At 37.2% G+C, this 23,131-nt stretch overlaps 1 protein-coding gene across 4 annotated transcripts in view; it reads right to left on the bottom strand.

The window, feature by feature from the left end:
* KCNN2 (potassium calcium-activated channel subfamily N member 2) overlaps positions 1-23,131 on the bottom strand; it is a 138,592-nt gene that overhangs the window by 81,924 nt on the left and 33,537 nt on the right. For 3 of the 4 annotated variants that reach the window (XM_017544883.2, XM_017544882.2, XM_017544884.2), the window contains one exon: positions 12,813-13,231. The exons of the other annotated variant lie outside the window; for it this stretch is intronic. In XM_017544883.2, coding sequence (XP_017400372.1) covers positions 12,813-13,231 — 419 coding nt within the window. The remainder of the gene's footprint in view (positions 1-12,812; positions 13,232-23,131) is intronic. 4 annotated transcript variants of the gene reach the window in all.

Genomic DNA, 23,131 nt, shown 5'->3' with positions numbered 1-23,131 from the left:
TGCAATGGCGCGATCTCGGCTCACCGCAACCTCCGCCTCCTGGGTTCAAGCAATTCTCCTGCCTCAGCCTCCTGAGTAGCTGGGACTACAGGCGCGTGCCACCATGCCCAGCCAATTTTTTGTATTTTTAGTAGAGACGGGGTTTCACCACGTTGACCAGGACGGTCTCGATCTCTTGACCTCATGATCCACCCATCTCGGCCTCCCAAAGTGCTGGGATTACAGGCGTGAGCCACTGTGCCCGCCAACGAACACTTTTAACCTGCAGAGAGAACTCATCTCCTAACCTCATCAGAGCCAGACAAAAGTTTTAAGCAACTCTTCCACTGACTACTGGTGACAACAGTCTCCCTGGTTCTTTTTCTGACCACATCAAACCTGCCTACTGTGGTACCTTGATTCCTTTTACCACCCAACCGTCTATCAGACATCTACCCAAAATACCTGCCCATCACAATAAATGCCAGTGACCTTGGTAGGGCTGAAAAACGGAGATCTAGATGATATAGTAAGTGAATGGTGGATAAGAAGAGGCACAAAAGGTGTCAGTGTGATATTTTGAAAACGGAATCTTTAAACAGGAATAGAAAACCTAGCAGAGTGGCTTCTCACTTTACACTGACACTTCCAAACTTCTCAGAACACATCCTAAAAGCAAAAGAAAACAAAACAAGACAAGACAACAGAAACACCTTACTAAAGAGTAGAAAGTACAGTAGGCAGATTACCATAACAACAATAGTAAATATAAAAATACTCATTCCCTTCCAGATGTAGCAAGCCAGAAATTCTAAGGGCTGGTCACCATTAAATTAGATTAAAGCTAATGACCAAAGCTGATCTTTTTATATTGGGTATTTCATTTGATAACATTATATCCTCTGGGACAAAACCAGATTAAAGTTTAAAACAGATTATAATTACTCTGACCAAAGCTCATTCTTCTGTACTGGATGTTCCATTTTGTAAGATGCCCTCTGGAATAAAAGGTATTACTCCAAATAATACCAAGTGGGCACTTAAGATGATTCTCCATATATACCTAGTAAAACCCAGTTTCATTCAAAAACAGGAGTTTACAATTACTGATAAGCTCAATCCCAACCATTTCTTTAAAGCAAGAAAGTCACTAAATTTAAATTTTCTCCATGATCATTGAAATAAAATATATTTTCTGCTAATAAATTGGTATTGAATAATGTGTGCCTTACTTTGTGGCTTTCATATTTACAAACCATGATTCTTACATGAGGTTTTATATGAAGTTCTAAAACCACAACATTAAATACCAAAAGTCTATAAAATATTATTTTTAAATTATATCTTCTGTTAGAATATTCAATATAATTTAATAAACTAAAACAGTATATTTTATATGACGCAGAAAGCTTTTAGAACACTAAATCATGAGCAAAGACATGAAAACAAAGATATTAGACAGTAGTCACTGAAATATCTTTTGCTCCTGTAGTATTGAGAATATCGTATGTCAAAATCAATTGCCACATCCCTGTGAGCTGTACTGTAGTATCCTGTCACTATGATACAAAGCACAGTACAAAGAACAGTCGGTCACATAGTGGTCATCTTGTCAAGCAGCCCGTGGCTAGAGCATTGTCCTTTCAAAGTCATGACTGTGGATGGTCACAAAACTCAGCAAGGTTACCTAAAAGGGAAGGAGGAGCTTGGTTTTTCACAATGTCTAGCTACATCCCTAAAATGGGGTCAGACACACTACAAATGTTTGCTTTTGGTCACGAAGAAAGCTGTGGATCAATCAAAACAAATTACTACCTCAACTAGGAGAGAAAACAAAAGAATATTAAAATTCCCTTTGGAGGCAAGTCAGGAATACTTCATCCTGAGTCAAAAAATGACGTATATTCTCTGAGCTTCATTTTTCATAGCTACTACAACCATCAAAGCAATGCAAGAACTGGAAAGATTTTTTTAAACAGGATTTAAAAACAGTCTTTTTTTGCTTTTTCCTCTCTTTGCTGTTACTAGAGAATAGTGGTTACTAGAAAAGAAAGACTTTCGGGGTAGGAAAGGGCAGCAAGGAGAGGCATATGAAGCACAGAACCGAACAAGGGAGTTAAGCCTCTTCAAAGAGCTCACAGTCAGCTGTTTGTGTGTAGCTGGCTATTTTCCTGCATGGCTTTGAAAGGCAAGGCAAGACTGACTTAGAGAAATCCAAGTGTACATAGCCTCAGCACATTCAAAATACAGTGAGAATGAAAATTAAAATACAAGCCACAGAAAATATTTCAAAATCATATATTTCATAAAGACTAGTAACCAGAATATACAAAGAAACCTTAAAATTTAATAAGACAAATGGCCCAGTTTAAAAATAGGCAATTTGAATGGCCATTTTGCTAAAGAAGATGCACAAAGAACTAATGATCATATAAAAAGTATTCACCATTATTAGTCATTAGAGGATTGCAAACTACCATCACAATGAGATACCACTTTATACTCACTAGAATGGTTATGATTATATAAACGAATATTAAGATCATATATATATGTAAGTTTATATACACATATTAAGACATAAGCATATGTGCATATACAGACACACTGGCAATGCTATTTATCCATACCCAGATATGACACATATATGGTATAATACATACACATGCACACAACTGACAATGTTGTCAAAGATATGATAAAACTGGAAACTTCATACATTGCTGATAACTGATGGGTTTGTAAAATGATATACTCTTAGATGGCTACATAAGAGAGAAAAAAAATGTTTACCCAGAGACTTGTGTGTACAAGTTTACAGCAACCCTATTAATAGTGGCCAAAAACAGAAAACCAACTAAATGTAGATCAACTGGTGAATGGATGACCAAATTGTGGCATGTTCTTACAACAGAATAGTATTCATCAATAGAAAGGAAAAAAACTTCAATATACACTATAACACAGGCAAACGAAATCTTTAAGTAAAAAAGACCAGATGCAAAAGACTATATATTATTTGATTCCATTTATATGACAGTCTCAGAAAAGCAAATCTATGGAGACAGATAGCATATTAGTGGTCACCTGAAGGCCTGCAGAAGGGAGCAGAGATTTACTGCAAATGGGCACGGGGATGATGACAGTTTTGGAGGGTGATGGAACTGTGCTAAAACTGGATTGTAGCGATGGGTGCATAGCCCCTAGAATGACTGTCTTGTATCCTTTAAATAGGTGGAGTTTATGGTACACAAATTATACCTCAATAAAGCTGTTTTAAAAAATTGACAAAAACACTTTTTTCTTTTTACACTGTAGCCAAAAATCACCATAAAAATTCTATATAAAGTTTTAAAATTCTAGTACTTAATCACCAAACATTCATTGAATAATGGCCACAAACTCAAAATGGCTTTGACTTTATCACCACACTGTGGTTTGAATATCTGATGACTGGGCCTTTTCAGTGTTCCTTAATTACTTGACAGTATCAGACTATTTATTGACCCATGGGATTCTGAATGAGGGAGAAACTAGCATTGGAACCAGCAGGATGGGACAGACTGACGAACCAGCTGTAGACTAGACATTGCTCTACCAACCAGCAAGCAGTGAAGCAGTTCACAAAGTCCCTCCTAAGACACTCAAGCCAAGAGGCTCCCTTGAAAGACAGAAGGTGCTTCATTACCTGACAGCAGCTTGGGGATACAATAATAAAATCTATCCCATTCCCCATTTAATTCTAACAATAGTAAGCAAGTCCATTAACATGGACTACAGTTATAAAACCTTAACAATATAAAAGAAAACAGATCCATCCAAGCTCAGCAAATGTTTAAAACTTGTACATTTCACGGCATGCAAAGGTACCCCTTTTCTCTTGCATTTCTATGGTTATTTTAATACTATTTTGCATTAAGGAAACATTTAAAAATAAAGAGTTTAAAACTTAAAAGCATACAATGCAGAAAATCCAGCAGGAAGTAAAAAACACTTGCATTTTCTCCAACCAAGCCCCATCTATATATTAATTTTCTAAGAAATGCATCTTCTTAAAGACAAAATGGCTTGAATGTCAGGACATTTACATTTAGACTATGTTCCTTCTTTTCATCTGGCACAGTCGTTCTGAAGCTGAATTACATGAGAATGCTGCCCAGGAGTGCACACGTGCATGCTGTCTAATGTACTATATGGATAATTACAGGGATTTTCAAAGTCAGAAGACACTTAGGACCTGTATCCCATGAAATCTACAGATCAGCATGGATGACAGGATGAGGAGTAACATAATGCACTGACTGTGAGTTCACTGAGGTTAGATTCCTGAGCTGTTGAGCTTTTCATTTTCTTTTCTACCTGAATTTAACATTGCTGGTATTTTCAATCTGCATTCTTTAAACCAGGGTCTCAAAGCCCCTTGCCAATAAATATTATTCCTCACTGTTCTCTCAGGAGGTAAACCAAAAATGAAAAATAAAAACAAGGCCGGGCGCAGTGGCTCATGCCTGTAATCCCAGCACTTTGGGAGGCCAGGGTGGGTGGATCACCTGAGGTCAAGAGTTCAAGATCAGCCTGGCCAACATGGTGAAACCCCATCTCTACTAAAAATACAAAAAAAAAAATTAGCCAGGCATGGTGGCGGGCACCTGTAGTCCCAGCTACTTGGGAGTCCGAGGTAGGAGAATCACAGGAACCTAGGAGGCAGAGGTTGCAGTGAGCTGAGATCGCGCCACTGCCCTGCAGCCTGGGCGACAAGAACAAGACTCCAACTCAAAAATAAAAATAGAAATAGAAATACAAAAATAGAAACAAAACAAAAAGCATATCTGCATAAAAAAGAAGAGAAAATTGAATTTAAGAGAGTATTCGTTTTTCTTTCCATAAGACTTTAATAACCAATTTATTTGGCAAACATTATACTTAGCATTGATGTTTTGCAAGTCACAGATGCAGGATGAATGCTTTCAAACTGCCGACTTTTATAACTTGAAAGGGCCCATTTTAAAGTTGTGACTCATTTATAAGCCTGAAAATGCTATATCTGTGTGTATGAATCAGACCCACTTGGAAGTATAAGTTTACAAAGTATTACATTGCCATCAACCACAAATTACAAATCCATTGATGAAATGCTTAGAGTTAACTTGGCAACGGCTGAAACTTCAAGTGGTAAGAAATAATCTAATTATCCAATATTCTGTAATAAATCAAGGTAGATATGTTTCCCTGGAACCACAATGCATATTTTACGACTACTTTTACAACTATTAAAGTAACTTGATCCCAAGTAACATGCTTCAAATTTAAGTAAATCATCAGGAAACAGGCACCTCTAATGGCCAGTGCTAGAAAAGGAGTAGGCCTCTGGGTGACTCTCCTGAAAATATAAAATAAAATCATGGCTGACCGACCAGGAAAATGAACTAGCACTCTAATACGTAGCTCCCTATTTCACACTCATCCTATGTAAATAATAAAAAAAACACAAATACACCAAGTGAAGCTTTCAGATGCCATTCATCCCTTCCTTCATGGCAACTGGCTTATGTTATATAAACAGATAAAAACCAGCTGAAACTTTTTTGAAATGGAAAACTTGAAAATTAGAACCCAGATCATTTAAGAACTCTACAGAGAGTTGATCACATATTGAAACTTAAAGTTCATTTAAAAGTATGTTCTACAAAGAGAAGTAATGAACATACATAGTGTTAGAGCAACAGACTGAGTTACTAAAAAGCATCCACTGCAATGCTAAATTAATTTACTAGATGTAAACAACTACCAACCTGTTTTTTGTTTTATTGGTGCTCAGGAACAAGGGTATTCATTTTAACTTAGTATGTACAAAATTTTAATCAATGCCCATATTCCATATGCAAGTGGGACGCCAAATCACATATTCTCTATAGGGACATAGAGAAAGTGTATCCCCAAATTATATATCCTCTATAAAATAAGAGACTAGAAATCTGTCTAGTTACAAAACAGGATATTCTCTCATCCTACAGGAGTTTTCCCTTAGCAACTCCTTCATACTACTGATGTCAGAAGACATAACCAATCCTTGTGCTTAAAAGCAGCTATTTTATATAAAACTTAGGTTGTATGTAGTTTTATTATGGGGCATGATTTGACTGTAATATTCCACAATATACCATATGTGATGGTTAATTTTAGGTGTCAACTTAACTAGATTAAGGAATACCTAGAGAACTGGTAAAGCATTATTTCTGAGTGTCTGTGAGGGTGTTTCCAAAGGAAACTGGTGTGTGAGTCAGTGAAATGAGCGGGGAAGATCCACCCTCAATGTGGGTGAACACCATTCTGGCTGGGGGCTAGGACAGAATAAAAAAGGCAGAAAAAAGGTGAGTCTCTCTCTCTCTCTCTTTCTCTTTCTTTCTCTCCTAGAGCTGGGACACTCTTCCTCTCCTCTCTTTGGACATCAGAACTGCAGGCATTCCAGCCTTTTGACTCCAAGACTTGCACCTGCATCTCTTTGGATTCACAGGCCTTCAGCCTTGGACTGAGAGTTGTACCATTAGCCTCCCTAGGCCTAAGGCTTTTGGACCTGGACTGAGCCACAATACCAGCATCCCTGTCTCCAGCTTGCAGATGGCCTGTCCTTGGGACTTCTCAGTTCTCATATCCTGTGAACGAATTCCCCTAGTAAATTCCCTCTCAAATATTTATATCTATATCCTCTTGGTTCTGCTTCTCTAACAGACCATATAATAATACAGTATGTTTTAACTGCATTTCAGAAATCATCTTCCAGGAAATTAAAAACAAAAACAAAATAATATAACATAGGAGAGTATTAGTGACAGGGTGACAAAAAGTAGAGTGAAGTCTAACTGGATTATTCTAATGAAAGAAACAAAATATACTTTTAAGAACTGAATACTTCAATACACAACTGAAATTGAAGACTCTATTTCTCAGGTTCTCTATGCTAATTTGAGAAATAAATACCAAATTTATTTTCATCTATTAGTTTTCAGTGACAATGAGAAGTTATTCTTTATCCATCTAAAATGAAGGTTATATTATCCAAAGCTAATCAAAAGTTGCATTATGCTTCTCTAATTTGTCTGCTTTCAAAAAGAGCAAACCATTGTTAAGTCATTTTTAGAAAACATTCCCTCTTAACAAATGATACCTGGTTAATGCATATTTAAGTGCCCCGAGAGATGAAATAATGGGGAAAAAAAAGGACAACAGTTGGCCACCTTTTTAACTGAATGACCCTTTTCCATTCCAAACATTACCTGGAATCTTCAATTTATTGCATATTATCACAATGTTTGCTTTTCTGCTTGGGAACACTACCACCTAAATTCCTAACTCACCTTTGCCCTCCTTCTTCCTTTTAATCCCCAAATTTCTCCTCTACCACAGCATTACAAAACTATGTCAAAATTGAACACAGAAACATTATTTTGAATTTCCAAACAGTGCAGGAAGTTTAATTCCTTTCTATCTCCAAAACTTCAATTTTGTCATATGTCAAGTATGGAAAATTTCATATGTCATATGTCAAGTTTCCCAGGAAGCATGGCCAAATAAATACTCCTTTCTCCTCCTGGGTATTTCTAATGCATATACATATATTAAATGGTCTGAGAACTCTTACAGTGAAAAAGAAACAAAACTCCTTTCTTTGTGTAACACAGCACTTACCCACAATATCCAGTTCTACCTCTTGCAAAATGGCGACTAATATTGCTCAGAAACTGTCCCCAGTGAAACACACTTTAGGGTGAATAGCTGCCTATACTATCTTTACAAAACTAGAGAAGCCTCAAAAGGTACATGTCAGGATTAGATAATTCCCAATTTTCAGGACCCCAAGCTCCGAGTTTCAGGTTTCTTCTAAAACACAAATGTTCCTGAAATTTCTCCTAATACATCATGACTAAATGCCTTGTTCTGGGACTCCATGAACATGAGATCGGTTAGCAGCACTAGGCCACTCTTCTCAGGCTGCTTCAGAGGACAGTGCTCTTCCTAGGACTGATGTCTATCTTAACACAAAGCCAAATCCTAACCAGAAAAAGAGTAGATTACGTGGTCTGGTCTGGGGCAGCTGCTTATTAACAAATGTAGGCCACAGAAATAATGCTAGATTCTTGCTACTCTGCTTCCTCCTCCTATCATTCACCAAAAAACAACAAAAAAAGAATTTTTATTACCTACAGGTAAAAAAACTTCAAAGATGCATGATATGCCTGGGAATATAATACCACGAGGAATGGATGCCTCATACAGGATGCTCTCCCCCATTAGTACACAACAATTTCTAGAAACTTCTAGAAATCCTGAATCTTGGCTCCTGGAAGGACAGGAATAGGTTTTTAATGCAAACTTCTCTAGAAAGCTGTTTCTTTCTCCACCTCTTTCTTTTTAAAAAAGTCTAAAAGTCTAAGTCTGTTTTTAGATATCTAATTAACTAAAAATAAAAAATTCTATCAGATGTGAATCTCCCCTTTTTACATGGAGAGGATGCTTAGATGGACCAAAGATGGAGCTGGTGGGATTCATTCAAATCCAAATCCTAAACAAAATAAATAGAAAAGCTGTGTGTTATATTTAGTATTGCAAACTTCACATAAGAGGGAAAAAAGGGTCAGAAAATAATCATCAAGGAAGTGTAAGATGCCGGTGATATCACGTTCAAAATTGCAAATTTATGGAAAAACAAAGTTTTTATATCTTTGTAACTTACAAATCACAATCTGGAGAATTTGTACAGCAAAATGAGAAGTTTAATAAAAAACCAAATGTGGAAAATCTTCTATTATCACAATGTTGGTTAATGATTTTTTTTTCTTTGACACATTTGTGTAATGATAAAACATTACCTTAAGAAGAAAAACTCTTAACCAGCCATTTAGTTGGAAAAAGAAGAACCTAAGACAAAAAGACGGAGATGTTTGGCTTGAGGTCACTCGACCCCTAAATTACACAACAGGGACTAAATTCCAGTGTCCCAATCCACATTTTGGCCTCTGTCCCTTCCCCACCATGCTGTCATGGATTTTTTCCCTTTATGTAACTGCTGGCTACACACTCCCATTCTTGCTATAAAATGAACAGTTTTCACCTTTTATTGCCTCTTTACATGAAAAAAGGAAGGGTCATCACCTCACAATCTGAGCATGTTAAAAAACACACAGACTTGGGGCTGCTAAGGAAATGTGGCACAGCTTGCCTTTGGTGTTCTGCGATAATGGGTTAAAACAGCTAAGATGAACTGTTTTTGAAAAGAAAATGTATTGCATGTGCATAATTTTGAGGCTCTCTTAATTGGCCCTTGGAAGCAGATGCACTAGAGACCACCCATGGAGATGTATATATTGTTAGAGCTGGCTGTTTCCCTCATTGTTACATGGTTATGCATAATTTTTAAATAGGGCTAATCTTTATACAGTAAATAGGTATGTCAACTAGAGTTTTTTATATTTATTCTTCAAACTTCATAAGGTACATCTGCTCCAAAAAATATCATAAGCCTCTAAATACCATGATTGCTAGGAAACAAAGCATTACCATAAGGAGTCTACCTTTCTTTAAAAAGAAGACGTTAATCTCTCAAATGGCATATTTATGCAGATAAGTTCTAAAAAAAAATAGGTTCAGAGACATGATATTAAAAACTAGTCACTACAAAACTTCTGGTAAAAGCAGGTGGGCTCAATAAACATGCTAGCCTCAGCTCCTTCCCTTAACCACCTTAAAATGATTATAAGTAATTTTAAAACAAGCAAACAACAATAAAGCATAAACTCATCAGGACAAAAAGAATGAATGAGAGTAAATAAAAAAAAAAAAAAAAAAAAAAAAGCTAGAAAGCCAATTGACATGTGGCCACTGACTTACCTGACATGAGAATGTAGAGTTCTATGGCAATAGTGGTAAAAAACCAAAAGGCAACCGCACATGCACTGAGAACCAACCCCCTCACCCATTACTCAGGCACTGCTGGCACCAATACCTCTGCAGGTGGGGATAACTTCGAATGGGAGGATAGGTTCAAAGATGGCATAAAAGCAGTTAGACACATAGATTTCCTCTTCTGCTTTGTATAAACACTAACTGTTCTTCGGTAACCTAGCAGAAGTCTGAAAATCTGTTATCTGGAGACAGTAAAACACAAGGTTTGTGGACCTACTGCAGGGCATCAGACACTGGAGAGAGCAAGCTACTGTACTGATACCAGGAGAATAAGCAAACGCTTGCATAGTAACTGTTAAGACCTCTTCTTTGCCCTGTGTTTCCATTCCCAAAACATTATCACCCCATGCTTCTGCTTTCAAGGCAAGACAGCAGAAAAGTCTTCCGACATACTGGTCAGATTGTCAGAGAAGACATAAAACATGTAAAGGTATTGAAATTGGTGTTCTATGTCCCCCGCTCAAGCCACCCTTTTCATAAAGACTACAGTTGATAAATTTGAAATATGTACAAAAAGCTCCTAAAACAGAAGCCAAAACAAAAGAAAAATGCATCTTTGGGGAAACAAAAAAAAAAATGCAAAGAGAAAAAATTTCAGAAAGTTATGACTAACATCTCTAGAGAAAAGTTTATGAAAGAAAAGCATGATGCTATTTTAAAAAAAGGCATTCAGGGATCAAAAATTAGACAATGGAAATTAATATAAAATATAGAAGAAATAAAATCCTAATGGAAAGTCTGAAAGATAATTTCAGATCACCTCCCAAATACAGAGCAAAAATAAATGGAAAATTATAAACAAAGAATAAGAAAATTAAGGAATAACATAGGAGGGCCATAATCCACACAACAGAAAATAGAAACAAAAATAATTAAATAATTTGAAAACATCAAAAATTGAAGAGCATGAATTTCAAGACTGCACAGGGTTTACTAAGTTCCCAGTAGCGTGGATTAAAACAGATGCACACAAAGATATGTTCTTGTGTAATTTTGGAATACCAATCCTAAAAGCCTCCAGAAAAAAAAAATATAAGTAAATAAAAAATGAGCATGGAATCAGACTGCTAGACCCTGAATACCAGAAGAAAATGGTGCCTTCAGTATTTTGAAGGAAAGTGATTTCCAATCTAGAGTTTTATATCTAGCTGACTGCCAATTAAGCATGAGAGAAGACTAAAGACTCCCATATCTGCAATATCTCAAAAATACCTCTCCTACACACTACCTTTGCTTCAAAACTACTGGAAGACAGATTCTACCAAAATAAAGAATGAAGAAAGAAGGTGAAATGGGGTTCAAGAAAGGGGCTATTCACCAAACAAAAAAGGCAAAGAAAGTCCTCAACATGATAGAGACTCAAGTCATAATGTTCCTAGAGTCATTTCTTCAAGGTGAAATTGATAAACTGCTTAATATATTTGAAAAGAGTAAAAGGTATTTATATAATGTGAGAGAATTTAGAGACAATTTAGTGATAAGTATACAGAAAACTAAGCAAATAAAAAATGAGGTGACTATTTCTTCCAGAAAAAGTAAAAAAATGTACAGGAAAGAAAAAATGATTATAATATATTATGTTGTTCAGCTACAAATGCATTTGATCTAGTCTTAACAACGTAAATATAGAATACAGATTTTAGGGTTTATATATCTTACTGGGAGATAGGGAGATAGAAATCACTTTTCTGGGGAGGGGTGAAGTTGTGAAAGGGGTATGTTTATATATGGGAAAAACGAAAAATTCCAACTTCCACAGAAGGAAGTTAATTGATAGCTCCAAAACAACAGCAACAAAAAAATCTAGATGCAGCAACATAAGAAATTTTATTTAAAAATATAAAAAGCAGTTACCAAGGGAATGGCTAAAAAGATTTAAAGTGAATGCTCCTGGAAACCTAGAATGGTCTGGGGGTATTCAGGGTTCCCCTTTTATTTTTTTGCAGCAAGTCTCACACAGGTATTTTTCTTCTTCAAACTATTTGAGTGTATAACCTTGACATTCAAAAGCCAAATTAAAATTTTTAAAATTCTACAAAGACTAACCTCTGAACTTTCAACACTCCTAGAAACTTCTAAATCATTCCTATATCTTTATTGTTAATTTCAACTTGAATTTTCTTAGCCAAGTTCATATGAAGGTATTCCCTACCCCATTACGATACAGCTCTTCCTGTTTAAGTCATTAGTCTATTTTTCTTAAATGGCAAAGTTAACATTATTAATGCTATAACTGATTAAAATCACTGAGCCACTACTGAAATCTGAGAATATATGCCTAGATCTAGACTACCGGAGCTCTTTAGACAATAAAAGAAATACACATTGCTTCTTCTTACTAATAATTGAAAGTTCAATAAAAACTAATACATATACCCATAAGCTCCTTATCAAGTAATCATTTGAATACTGTCATAAACAGGCACTAAAGCCAACAAGCCACCTTAAGATATTCCCTAAAGTCCAGACAACTTGCATCAACGCTGTTTCACGGGATTTCTGTCTCAACAATAAACAATGCTCATAAGCAATCAGGCATGGAAATTACTCAATATTACCATTAAACTCACATTTCCAATAAGTCACTTGTAGAATTTCTAGGTCTCCAAATTTTGGCACAGATTATAAAAGCAGCCCTCTACTAAAAACTGATCAAATTAGAAAGAAAACACACAAGCATGAAGGCATTTGCTCTATGAAAAAAATGTTCAGAAATGCTTTGTCACCTGACAGTCATTTCAAAGAAGCCTGTCAGAGAATCCAAAATTTTCAAGAGTGAGACACTACAGGACTCAAGTCTAAAATATTTTTTTTTCTTACTTGTAAAGCTACCATATGGTAAATTATGTTCTCAGGAAAAGAAACAAACTTACCTTTCACAAGCTCGGACAGTCCATGCGGCAATTATCCATAATGAGATACTAAAAACCAAGAGTACAGTTCCTGGGCATATAGTCATTAAAGTCTTCATAACAAAACGCGTATTGAAGTTTATCTTATTAAGTGCTCCAATGCTTCTAGAGGAGGCATCAGTGAAAAGTTTGCTATGTAAAAGCATGACTCTGGCAATCAGATAGAGTCTTAAGAACATTGGTATAGATAAAATAATATCCACATCAGCGGTGGTTGTGGATGGGGCATAGGAGAAGGCAAGCCGGGCCGTCCATGTGAACGTATAATTCCCAGGTATGGGATGAATAGCACACACCAGTATTTCCAAGCAGATGAAGAAAATACGCTCATAAGTCATGGCTATTCTCCAGTCATCTGCTCCATTGTCCACCATGAACAACTGAAAAAATAAAGTAGAAAATCAGCTTCAGTATGGCATGAATGGTCCACAAGTGTTAGTGCAGATTTTAAAAACACATAACAGATGACTTTTAGCAATCATGGCAAGCTAAAGGTTATAACTTTTAAATGCTAGCCAGGTACACTATTTTTAGTAAAGGGTATGGGTATTCATTTTGTACAAACTAAAAACTTGCTACTCAGGAGCTAACATTGTTTTGAAGTTCACGTTCCTGTACAATCATGTAAATAACATCATTTTAAAACAGGGGCTTGGGCCTCTCGGTCATGAAAATCCCCTCAGATAAAGTTGAAATGGACTTGCCTTATAACAAGTTGTTTTCCTCTTTCAGTCTGGATTTAAAGCCTTACACAATTCTAACTATATTCTCAGTGAAATCTATTTAGGGTGCCTCTGCAATCAGTTATACCCTATAATGCAACACCACATGAGCGTTCTTACAGGAAATCTTATTCTTGGCTTCAGATAAAATCACAAGAGACCACAGACAAATGTGGCAGAAACATTTCTTCCAGTTTCACCACGACTACTCTATTTTCTGTCTTTTCTTCTATTCGCCCATAGCCTTCCTTTGGATTATTCATTTATTTTCAATCTTTATTTAATAAAGACCCCATTTTCCTGTTTCTGTCTTTCCTTCACACCACAATCAATGAAAACAAACAAATTTTTTAAAAAGGAAAAAACCAGAGAGAAAGCAAAGTGAATAAATAGATATATCGATGAAGAGTAAAAGGGACAGAAAAGAGCATCTTCCTCTCTTCCCTGGCATCCTCCAGGCCCTGGCAGTCAAGAGACAACCAGAAGCATTTGAAAATGTGTGGTGGCTTTTCTGACTGCCACAAGGATACTGACATTTAGGCCCAGAAGCCAGGGGGCCAACCATGCTGCAATGCTGAGAGTCCCACGTTTTAGGAAGACCTTTGTTTTGAGAAGCTACATATATTCCAAAGATACTGTCATTGCTGTCTTTGGAAATTACTATCAGGGATTGCTACAAGTCACACAAATAAAATACTACTGTTCTTTAAGTCCGCATTTCCATTCTTACCAAAAATGGTATTATCCAGTAGAAAATGATTTTCTACTTTCTTCACCAAACTTGGCCCTGAATGACCTGGTAGTGTGCAAAAATTAAATCCACTTCCAAACAGGCTAAGAATCACCATAACTCCAAATACTCAAAAGCCATGTGGCAAAGTCTCAGCTCAGTTCCAAGAAAGGTATTCCTTATAATGTTTTGGACAACAGTACAAACTCAGGACAAATACCTTACAAGGTAACTGGTAAAGAAACGTCCCTCTGTATATATCACTCTGATATACTGCTTACAAATAGCCTCTTCCTTCTAGGACTGGCCCTCCTTCCACCCTCCCCAACACACTTGCTCCTCTCACCTCACTCTATTCTCTTTTTTCAGGCCCCTTTTCACTACCCCTCTGCCTACTTCCCTAACTAGGCTGGATCTCTCTATTGCATCTCATTGCTTCAACCATAATCCTAATGCCGTTCTCGGCAGCATCACCCTTTATCTTTAGGTGATCCTGAAAAGGTAACTCCCAATCTGGAACCTGACATCCAGACTGCTGCAGGTGACCTAGGGCCATCACCCACCTGTGCCATCAAGCTCAGCTGAACGCTCAGAGAAACCTTGTGATCATTCCCTCAGCCACCACAGATTGTTCTCCTCTAGCTCCACCTTTGTTCCCCTTTCTCTCAACACACACTTTCCCCACAGTATCAGAGGAAATACCCTCTATCTGATACTTTAGCCACAATCTTGCCTACAATTTTGCCCTTTCATCCTTATTTCCCTCCTCTTTTGCTTTATGTGTCTAAAGCAACATTTCACCAAAGTCCAGTTCTCCTGCATCAATAGCCTATAGCCTAGTTCCTGTGTGTCTTTTCTCTCAGCAGTCTACAAAGTCAAACTTCTACCATTTACTAAAACAAAACACCCAAACAAAGAGAACCAAGGCTGGCTCCATGCCTACTCTACGTTGTGTTTGTTTTCTCAGTTCTCCTTTATTGTCAAACAACTTCCAGGCAGATCTTGTTCCCATTAGCCTACCAACACTACTCTTGCTAAGGTCACTAAAGATATCTTCATTATGAAATCTGATCCCCCATTTTAATTTGTATCTTATTTGTCCTGTCATTCCTGCTTCCGTAAAACAGATTTCTTTCCTTGGCTTCTGTGACATGTTGCTTTCTCCATCTGCTGCCACTCTTAGTCTCACTGTCTTTCTCCCCATTCTGTGTCCCTACTTGGTATGGCTTGGATGTGTCCCCACAAAATTAACCATCACACTACTCTACTGAAGCCCATCTCTGACTCTTCTCTCACTCTATACTTCCCTGGGTGGTCTCATCCTTCACTCTCCATTACCAGATTCCTCCTATTGGAGAATATCTTCCATTTTCTAATGACCTCTTTTAAATGCAATTCAAGATGAACATTATTCAAAGGCCCACCATGGCCTGATGGATAAAATCTAATCTATATCCATAGCATACAAGTCATTCTGCAATCTGGTTTTGGCTATATCTCCAACCTCATTGCCTGCTATTCTACTTACATTTCCCAATGTTTAGAGAGTCCAGAAAACACCACCCTAATCATGCTTCTGTGTCTTTGTATATTCTGTCCCATAGCCTGGAAAGCCTCCATCTAGCAAATTTGCATTCCTTCAAGATCAAACTCCACATCACCTCCTCTAGGATGTGGTAGATGACCTGTAAAAATCTGGAAACTCCCTCCTTTGTTCCACCATGATCCTTATATGTGCCTCTCACTGATGCTGTCACATAAAAAACATTAAAAATTTCTTAATAAAATTGCCTCCCCTACTTGTTAGTGAGACTCCGTGTCTACCTACTGGAGGATAAGACATGCTTGATAAATAAACTTCCTTGTTATTTCTTAGTTAACAGTGACTATCCTAATCACTGGCTAAGTCCTAATATTAATTAAATGTGCTTGTGGAAGCTGAGAATACTAAAGCATAATGCTAGTAAATGCATGGCACATTCACTTAAATAATAAGTCTTTGCAGCAGCATAATTTTGCAGTTCCACAGAGTCCAGATAACTTTCCTCTTTGGTAACTTCCCCAGGAAAATGTTCTATTATATAGTTGTTTTTTTTAATATCAAAGGTCTTAACACCTCCAATGATTTAATTTTGTCTTATTTTATCATAGCATATATTTTAATGCTGTAATTGAGGAAAAATATTTACTTGTATTCTCTACGTAATCCTGACCTTCAATGTTGCTTGTTTATTCATTTATTTATCCAGTGTACTGAATACTATGTGCCAGGTATTGGTCTACATACCAGCCATATAGCAGCATTTACAGCAAACAGAGAGTCTGCCCATTGAAACTAACTTTTGCTAGGAAAAAGAAAAAAGGAAAAAAAACATAAGAAAGCAGGCTTAGAGCAATTGAATAAAGTAATTATGCTTTTGGACACTGTTATGAAGGAAAGAAACAAGAGATGAAATACAGAATAATATGTTAGAGATGACGGTAGATGTGGTCATCAGGAAAAATCACTAGGTAAGTACCATTTTATGCAATATCTGGATTAAGAGAAAAGCCAGTCATGTAAACAACCAGAGGAATAATGTTCTAGGCATAGGAAACAGCACAGTTAAAGGCCCTGGGCTTTATAAAAGCTTAGCATGCATAAAGAAATTAAGGAACATTAGAGTGGCTGAAGCTTAATGATCAAGGGGCAGTGTGAAAGGAGATGAGACTGGAAATAAGTTTGAAGAGACTAACTGGGACCAGACAAGCAGACCTTTGTTGACTATCATATCCAGACCAGATTTCAATCTTAGCCCTGCAGGAACCCACTTAAGGACATTAGGCAGAGGAATGATGTGATCTGATTTATAGCTTAAAGGGCTCATCTGTACTACTCTGGGGAAAACAGTGTGAAGAAAAGCAAGTGTGGAAGGAAGGATAAAAGTTAGGAAGCTCTGCTGCATTTGATTGGCTATTGTTCCTTGTGACCTAAATTGGGGGACTGTCATGGAAATGGAGACAGTGAATGCACTGGACATAAAGTTTGGAGATCTTACAACATACCAAATGCTCTGGGTCACAGCTAAAACAGTGTTAAGAGAAAAGTTTATAGCACTAAATGCCTATGTGAAAAAGTTAGACAGATATCAAATTTAAAACCTAACATCACACCTAGGGAAACTACAGAAACAAGAGCAAACCAACCCCAAGGCTGACAGAAGACAAAAAATCACCAAAATCAGAGCTGACTGAAGGAAACCGAGAAGCAAAAAACCATACAAAAGATCAACAAGTCAAGGAGTTGGCTATTTGCAAGAACAGATAAGAGAGACCACTAGCTAGACTAATAAAGAAAACAGAGAAGACCCAAATAAACACAATCAGAAATGATAAAGGAGACATTACCACCAACCCCACAGAAATACAAAAGCAAACAAAGCCACAAAGGCTACTGTGTATACCTCTATGCACGCAAGCTAGAAAACTTAGAAGAAATGGAAAAACTCCTGGAAATGTACAATCTCCCGAGATTGAACCAGGAAGAAATGAAATCCCTGAACAGACCAATAACAAGTTCCAAAAATGAATCAGTAATACAAAGCCTATCAACCAGAAAAAGCACAGGACCAGAGGAATTCAAAGCCAAAATCTATCAGGTGTATTAATATAAGTAAGAGCTGACACCATTCCTACCGAAACTATTTCAAAAAACTGAGAAGGAGGCACTTCTCCCTATCTCATTCTAGGAGGCTACCATCAACCTGCTACCAAAACCTGGCAGAGATACAACAAAAAAATAAAACTTCACATCACTACTCATGATGAACATGAATGCAAAAATTCTCAATAAATACTAGCAACCAGAATCCAGCAACACATCAAATAGCTCATCCAGCACAATCAAGTATGCTTTATCTCTGGATGCAAGGCCGGTTCAATATATGTAAATCATTAAACGTGATTCATTAGATAAACAGAGGGAAAAACAAAAACCACGGTTCTCTCAACAGATGCACAAAGGTCTATGGCCACCACCCTGAACACACCCAATCTAATCAATACATGCAGAAAAGACTTTCTGTAAAACTCAACAGATCTTCATGTTAAAAACTCTCAACAAACTAGGCACTGAAGGAACATACTTCAAAATAATAAGAGCAAACTATGGCAAACCCACAGCCAACATCTTGAGGAATAGGCTAAAGTTGGCAGCATTTCTTAGAAAACTGGTACAAAACAAGGATGTCCACTTTTACCACTCCTATTCAACATAGTACTGGAAGTCTTAGCCAGAGCAATCATGTAAGAGAAAGAAATAAAAGGGATCCCAATAGGAAGAGAGGAAGTCAAACTATTCCTGTTTGCAGATGATATGATTTTATACTTACAAAACTCCATAGTCTCTGTCTGAAAGCTCATTGATTCAATAAACAACTTTAGCAAAGTTTCAAGAAACAAAATCACTCTATAAAAATCAGTAGCATTCCTATACACCAACAGCATTTAAGTTGAGAGGCAAATCAAAAACACAATCCCATTCATAATAACCACAAAAAGAATAAAATACCTGGAAATACAGATAAACAAGAAGGTGAAAGATCTCTATGATGAATATTACAAAACACTGCCCAAAGAAAGTAGAGATGACATAAACAAATGGTAAAGCCTTCCATGCTCATGGATAGAAAGAATCATTATTGTTAAAATAGCCATTCTGCCCAAAGCAATTTGCAGAATCAGTGCTATTCCTATCAAACTGTTAATCACAGTATTCACAGAAACAGAAAAAACTATCCCAAAATTCATATAGAACCAAAAAAAGCCTGAGTAGCCAAAGCAATCCTAAGTAAAAAGAACAATGCTGGGGTATCACATTACTCAACTTCAAACTGTATTACAAGGCTACAGTCACCAAAACAGCATGGCACTGGTACAAAAACAGACACATAGTTCAATGGAGCAGACTACAGAGCTCAGAAATAATGCCACATTTGATCCACGGTGCTGAGAAAACTGGATCCCTTCTTTATATGATATACAAAAATCAACTCTAGATGGGTTATACACTTAAATGTAAAACCATAAACAATAAAAACCCTGTACAATCACCTAGAAAATATCATTCTGGACATAGGACCTGGAAAATATTTCATGATGAAGATACCAAAAGCAATTGCAATGAAAATATAAATTGACAAATGGGACCTAACTAAACTAATGAGCTTCTGCAGAGCAAAGGAAACTATGAACAGAGCAAACAGGCAACATATAGGATGGAAGAAAATATTTTCAAATTATGCCTCTGACAAAGATCTAATATTCAACATCTATAAGAAACTTAAACAAAATTACGGGAAACAAACAACTCCATTAAAAAGTATGCAAAGGACATACACAGACTCTATTCAAAAATTAGATATATGTGCAGCCAACAAGCACATGAAAAATGCTCATCATCACTAATCATCAGAGAAAGGCAAATCAAAACCACAATGAGATGCTACTTCATACCAGTGAATGGCTATTATTACAAAATTTAAAAATAACAGATGTGGCCAGGCATGCTGGCTCATGCCTGTAATCCCTGCAATTTGAGGCCGAGGCGGGCAGATCATTTGATGTCAGGAGTTCAAGACAAGCCTGGCCAACATGGTGAAGCCCCATCTCTACTCAAAATACAAAAATTAGCAGGTGTGGTGGTGGGTGCCTGTAATCCCAGCTACTCAGGATGCTGAGGCAGGAGAATCACTTGAACTCAGGAAGCAGATGTTACAGTGAGCCGAGATCACAGCATTGCTCTCCAGCCTGGACAACAAGAGCAAAACTCCATCTCAAAAAAATTGAAAAATAACAGATGCTGATGAGGTTGCAAAGAAAAAGAATACTTACACACTTCTGGTAGGAATGTAAATTAGTTCAGCCATAAAGAGAATCACCAGTAGACCCTACAATCCGATTATTGAGTACATACTCAAAAGAATATAAATCATTCCACCATAAAGACACATACACACATATGTTCACTGCAGCAGTATTCACAATAGCAAAGACATGGAATCAACCTAAATGCCCTTCACTGGTAGAGTAAATAAAGAAAACATGGTATGTATATACTATGGAATACTGCACAGCCATAGAAAGAATATCATATCATTTGCAGCAGCATGGATGGGACTGGAGGCCATTATCCTAAATGAATCAATGCAGGAGTAGAAAATCAAATACGAGCCAGGCACGGTGCCTCACATCTGTAATCCCAGCACTTTGGGAGGCCGAGGCAGGTGGATCACCTGAGGTCAGAAGTTCGAGACCAGCCTGGCCAACATGGCAAAATCCCGTCTCTACTAAAAATACAAAAATTATCTGTGCATGCTGGCATGCGCCTGTAATCCCAGCTATCCAGGAGGCGAGGCAGGAGAATCACTGGAACCTGGGAGGCAGAGGCTGCAGTGAACCAAGATCGTGTCACTGCACTCCAGCCTCAGCAAAAGAGCAAGACTCCACCTCAAAAAAGAAAAAACAAAATCAAATACCACATATTCTTATAAGTGGGAGTGAAACACTGAGTACACAAGGACACAAAGAAGGAAATGATAGACATCACGGTCCACTTGGGGGTAGAGGGTGGGAGGAAGGTGAGGATCAAAAGACTAACTATTGGGTATTGTGCTTTATTACCTACATGATGTAACAATATGTACCCCAAACCCCCCAACACACAATTTATCTATATAACAAACCTGTACATGTACCCTTGAACCTAAAATACAAGTTAATAAAAAATCCATTTACTAGAGGCACACATAAAGTTTTCAGTTCTTCCATAAAGAAAAATGCTGTATGGCATAGAAAAACACCTATGTAATGTTTTCAGTTTTTCCCTCTTAGTTTTCCTCTTCTCCCTTAAGAAAGCAAAAAGTGCTTTCTCCTGATTCATCAAATAATAAAATACTGACTACCATCTAAACATCAACAACAAAAAAAGTAGTCTTGTCAGAACTTGCTGATGGGCTTAACGTGGGAGCAATAAAAGAAAGAGAAGACTCATACATGGCTATTGAATTTCTAACCTGAAAAACACAGCGGATTGTGGTGCCATTTACTGGGTACAATGGGCCCGGAGCCAGAGGGAGGAAAGGAATGTAAGAAATAAAAGGTTTTATTTTGGCCACTCACATCTGAGAATGTACACCAAGCTAGGAGAATGTTGTGCAGGTCACTCAAAAGAGAAGTCTGGACTACTGAAATAAATTTCAGAAGAGTGTTATTTAGGTTGTTTAATGAGATCAAAGGAAAAATTAAGGACAGTGAAGAGAACAAAATAGTACTCAAGGCCAAGTCCTGAAGAAGCCCACATGTGGAGGGCATTTGGAAGGTCAGGAAATAAGAGGATCAGAAAAGCAGCAGGGAGGGAAGCAGGAAGGAAAGAACTGTCCTAGGAGACAAGGGCAAGTGCTGTCAATTAAAAACTGTACAATGGTATGTACCAGGTTGAGAGATACATTAATGTATCAATTCTATTAAAAAAATGAAAATATTCTCAAAATCACAGGTATTCAACAACTCATTCAATGTCAAGTATGAAAATCTAACTGTAGAAATATTCTCGTTATATTCCATATAAACTTTAGGATATATATGATCTGTTTTAAGCTCACCTGTAGGGGAGTTAAAGTAATGAGGAGAACTAATATTATTTAGTTCTTTGATACTCATTTTCAATCCTGATGTTGTTAAGAGATGAAAGCTTTTAGGGCAAAAAAACAGGCTAATCTACCTTTATTCTAAAGTGATGGTTAGTAGTCTTGGCCAGAGTTCTAAAGTAACTTGTAGGCATAACACCGAAAATGCCCTCAGAATATGTCCCACCAAAAGCTTGAACTTTCCAGTGCAACTGTTTTGTATTTGCTCAGATAACCAAATGTAACATACTTCAAGCTCATTGTCATAGATTAGTTAGCAGTGACAGCCATCAGCGAAGAGGGGCTGGACTTCAGCAGGAGAGGCCTGCCCACTATAAGGTAACCTGTGTGCACCAGAAGAAGCTCAGCTCCAGAACCCCTCTCCTATCTACCTTCTGCATGTGTTTTTCCCCTGAAATGTAACTGCAAGCTCTTGCAGTCTGGGACAGCTCATTAAACAGCTTGAGTTTACTTTCTAGAAAATAATCCAGGGCATTGGTCAGCACAGAACGGGGGCTTAAAAATTACACATTGAGAAAAAATAATTTTAGTCATTTTATTTGCTAGGAAAGCAAGTATAGGTAGAATAGGAAACTTCTGAAAAGGAAAAGTAACAAGGGAGAAGCAACCACATAAGTTTTAAAACAAATTAATAAAACCAGGTGGTATTGGCACTTAATATAAATGAAAGTCCGATGAAACAGAACAGAAAGTCTAATAGACTTTCCCAATAGACTGGGAATTTCATAATAATACAAAGGTAAACTCCCAATCAGTGGAGAAAATATAGCTCACGTAACAATGATTTGAAGACAACTAAGGACCACCTAGAGAAATGCAGAGGTAAGCCCGTGCCTCATATCCATACCAAAAACATTCTGTGTTTGAAAGATCTGGATATGAAAGTGAAAATAATAATACATTAAAAGAAATCAGCTAAGAATTATGCTGTAACCTTGGAGAAAGGAAGGCTTTTTTGACATAAACTCCAGAGTCTTAAGAGAAAACACTGATATATTTGACTGCATTAAAATTTTGTTTTCCGGGCCGGGCGCGGTGGCTCACGCCTGTAATCCCAGCACTTTGGGAGGCCGAGGCGGGTGGATCACGAGGTCAAGAGATCGAGACCATCCTGGTCAACATGGTGAAACCCCATCTCTACTA

This window comes from Cebus imitator, unplaced genomic scaffold (genome assembly GCF_001604975.1).
Source record: "Cebus imitator isolate Cc_AM_T3 unplaced genomic scaffold, Cebus_imitator-1.0 Scaffold173, whole genome shotgun sequence".
Lineage (NCBI taxonomy): Eukaryota > Metazoa > Chordata > Mammalia > Primates > Cebidae > Cebus > Cebus imitator.
This window is presented reverse-complemented; position numbering and strand designations above follow the sequence as displayed.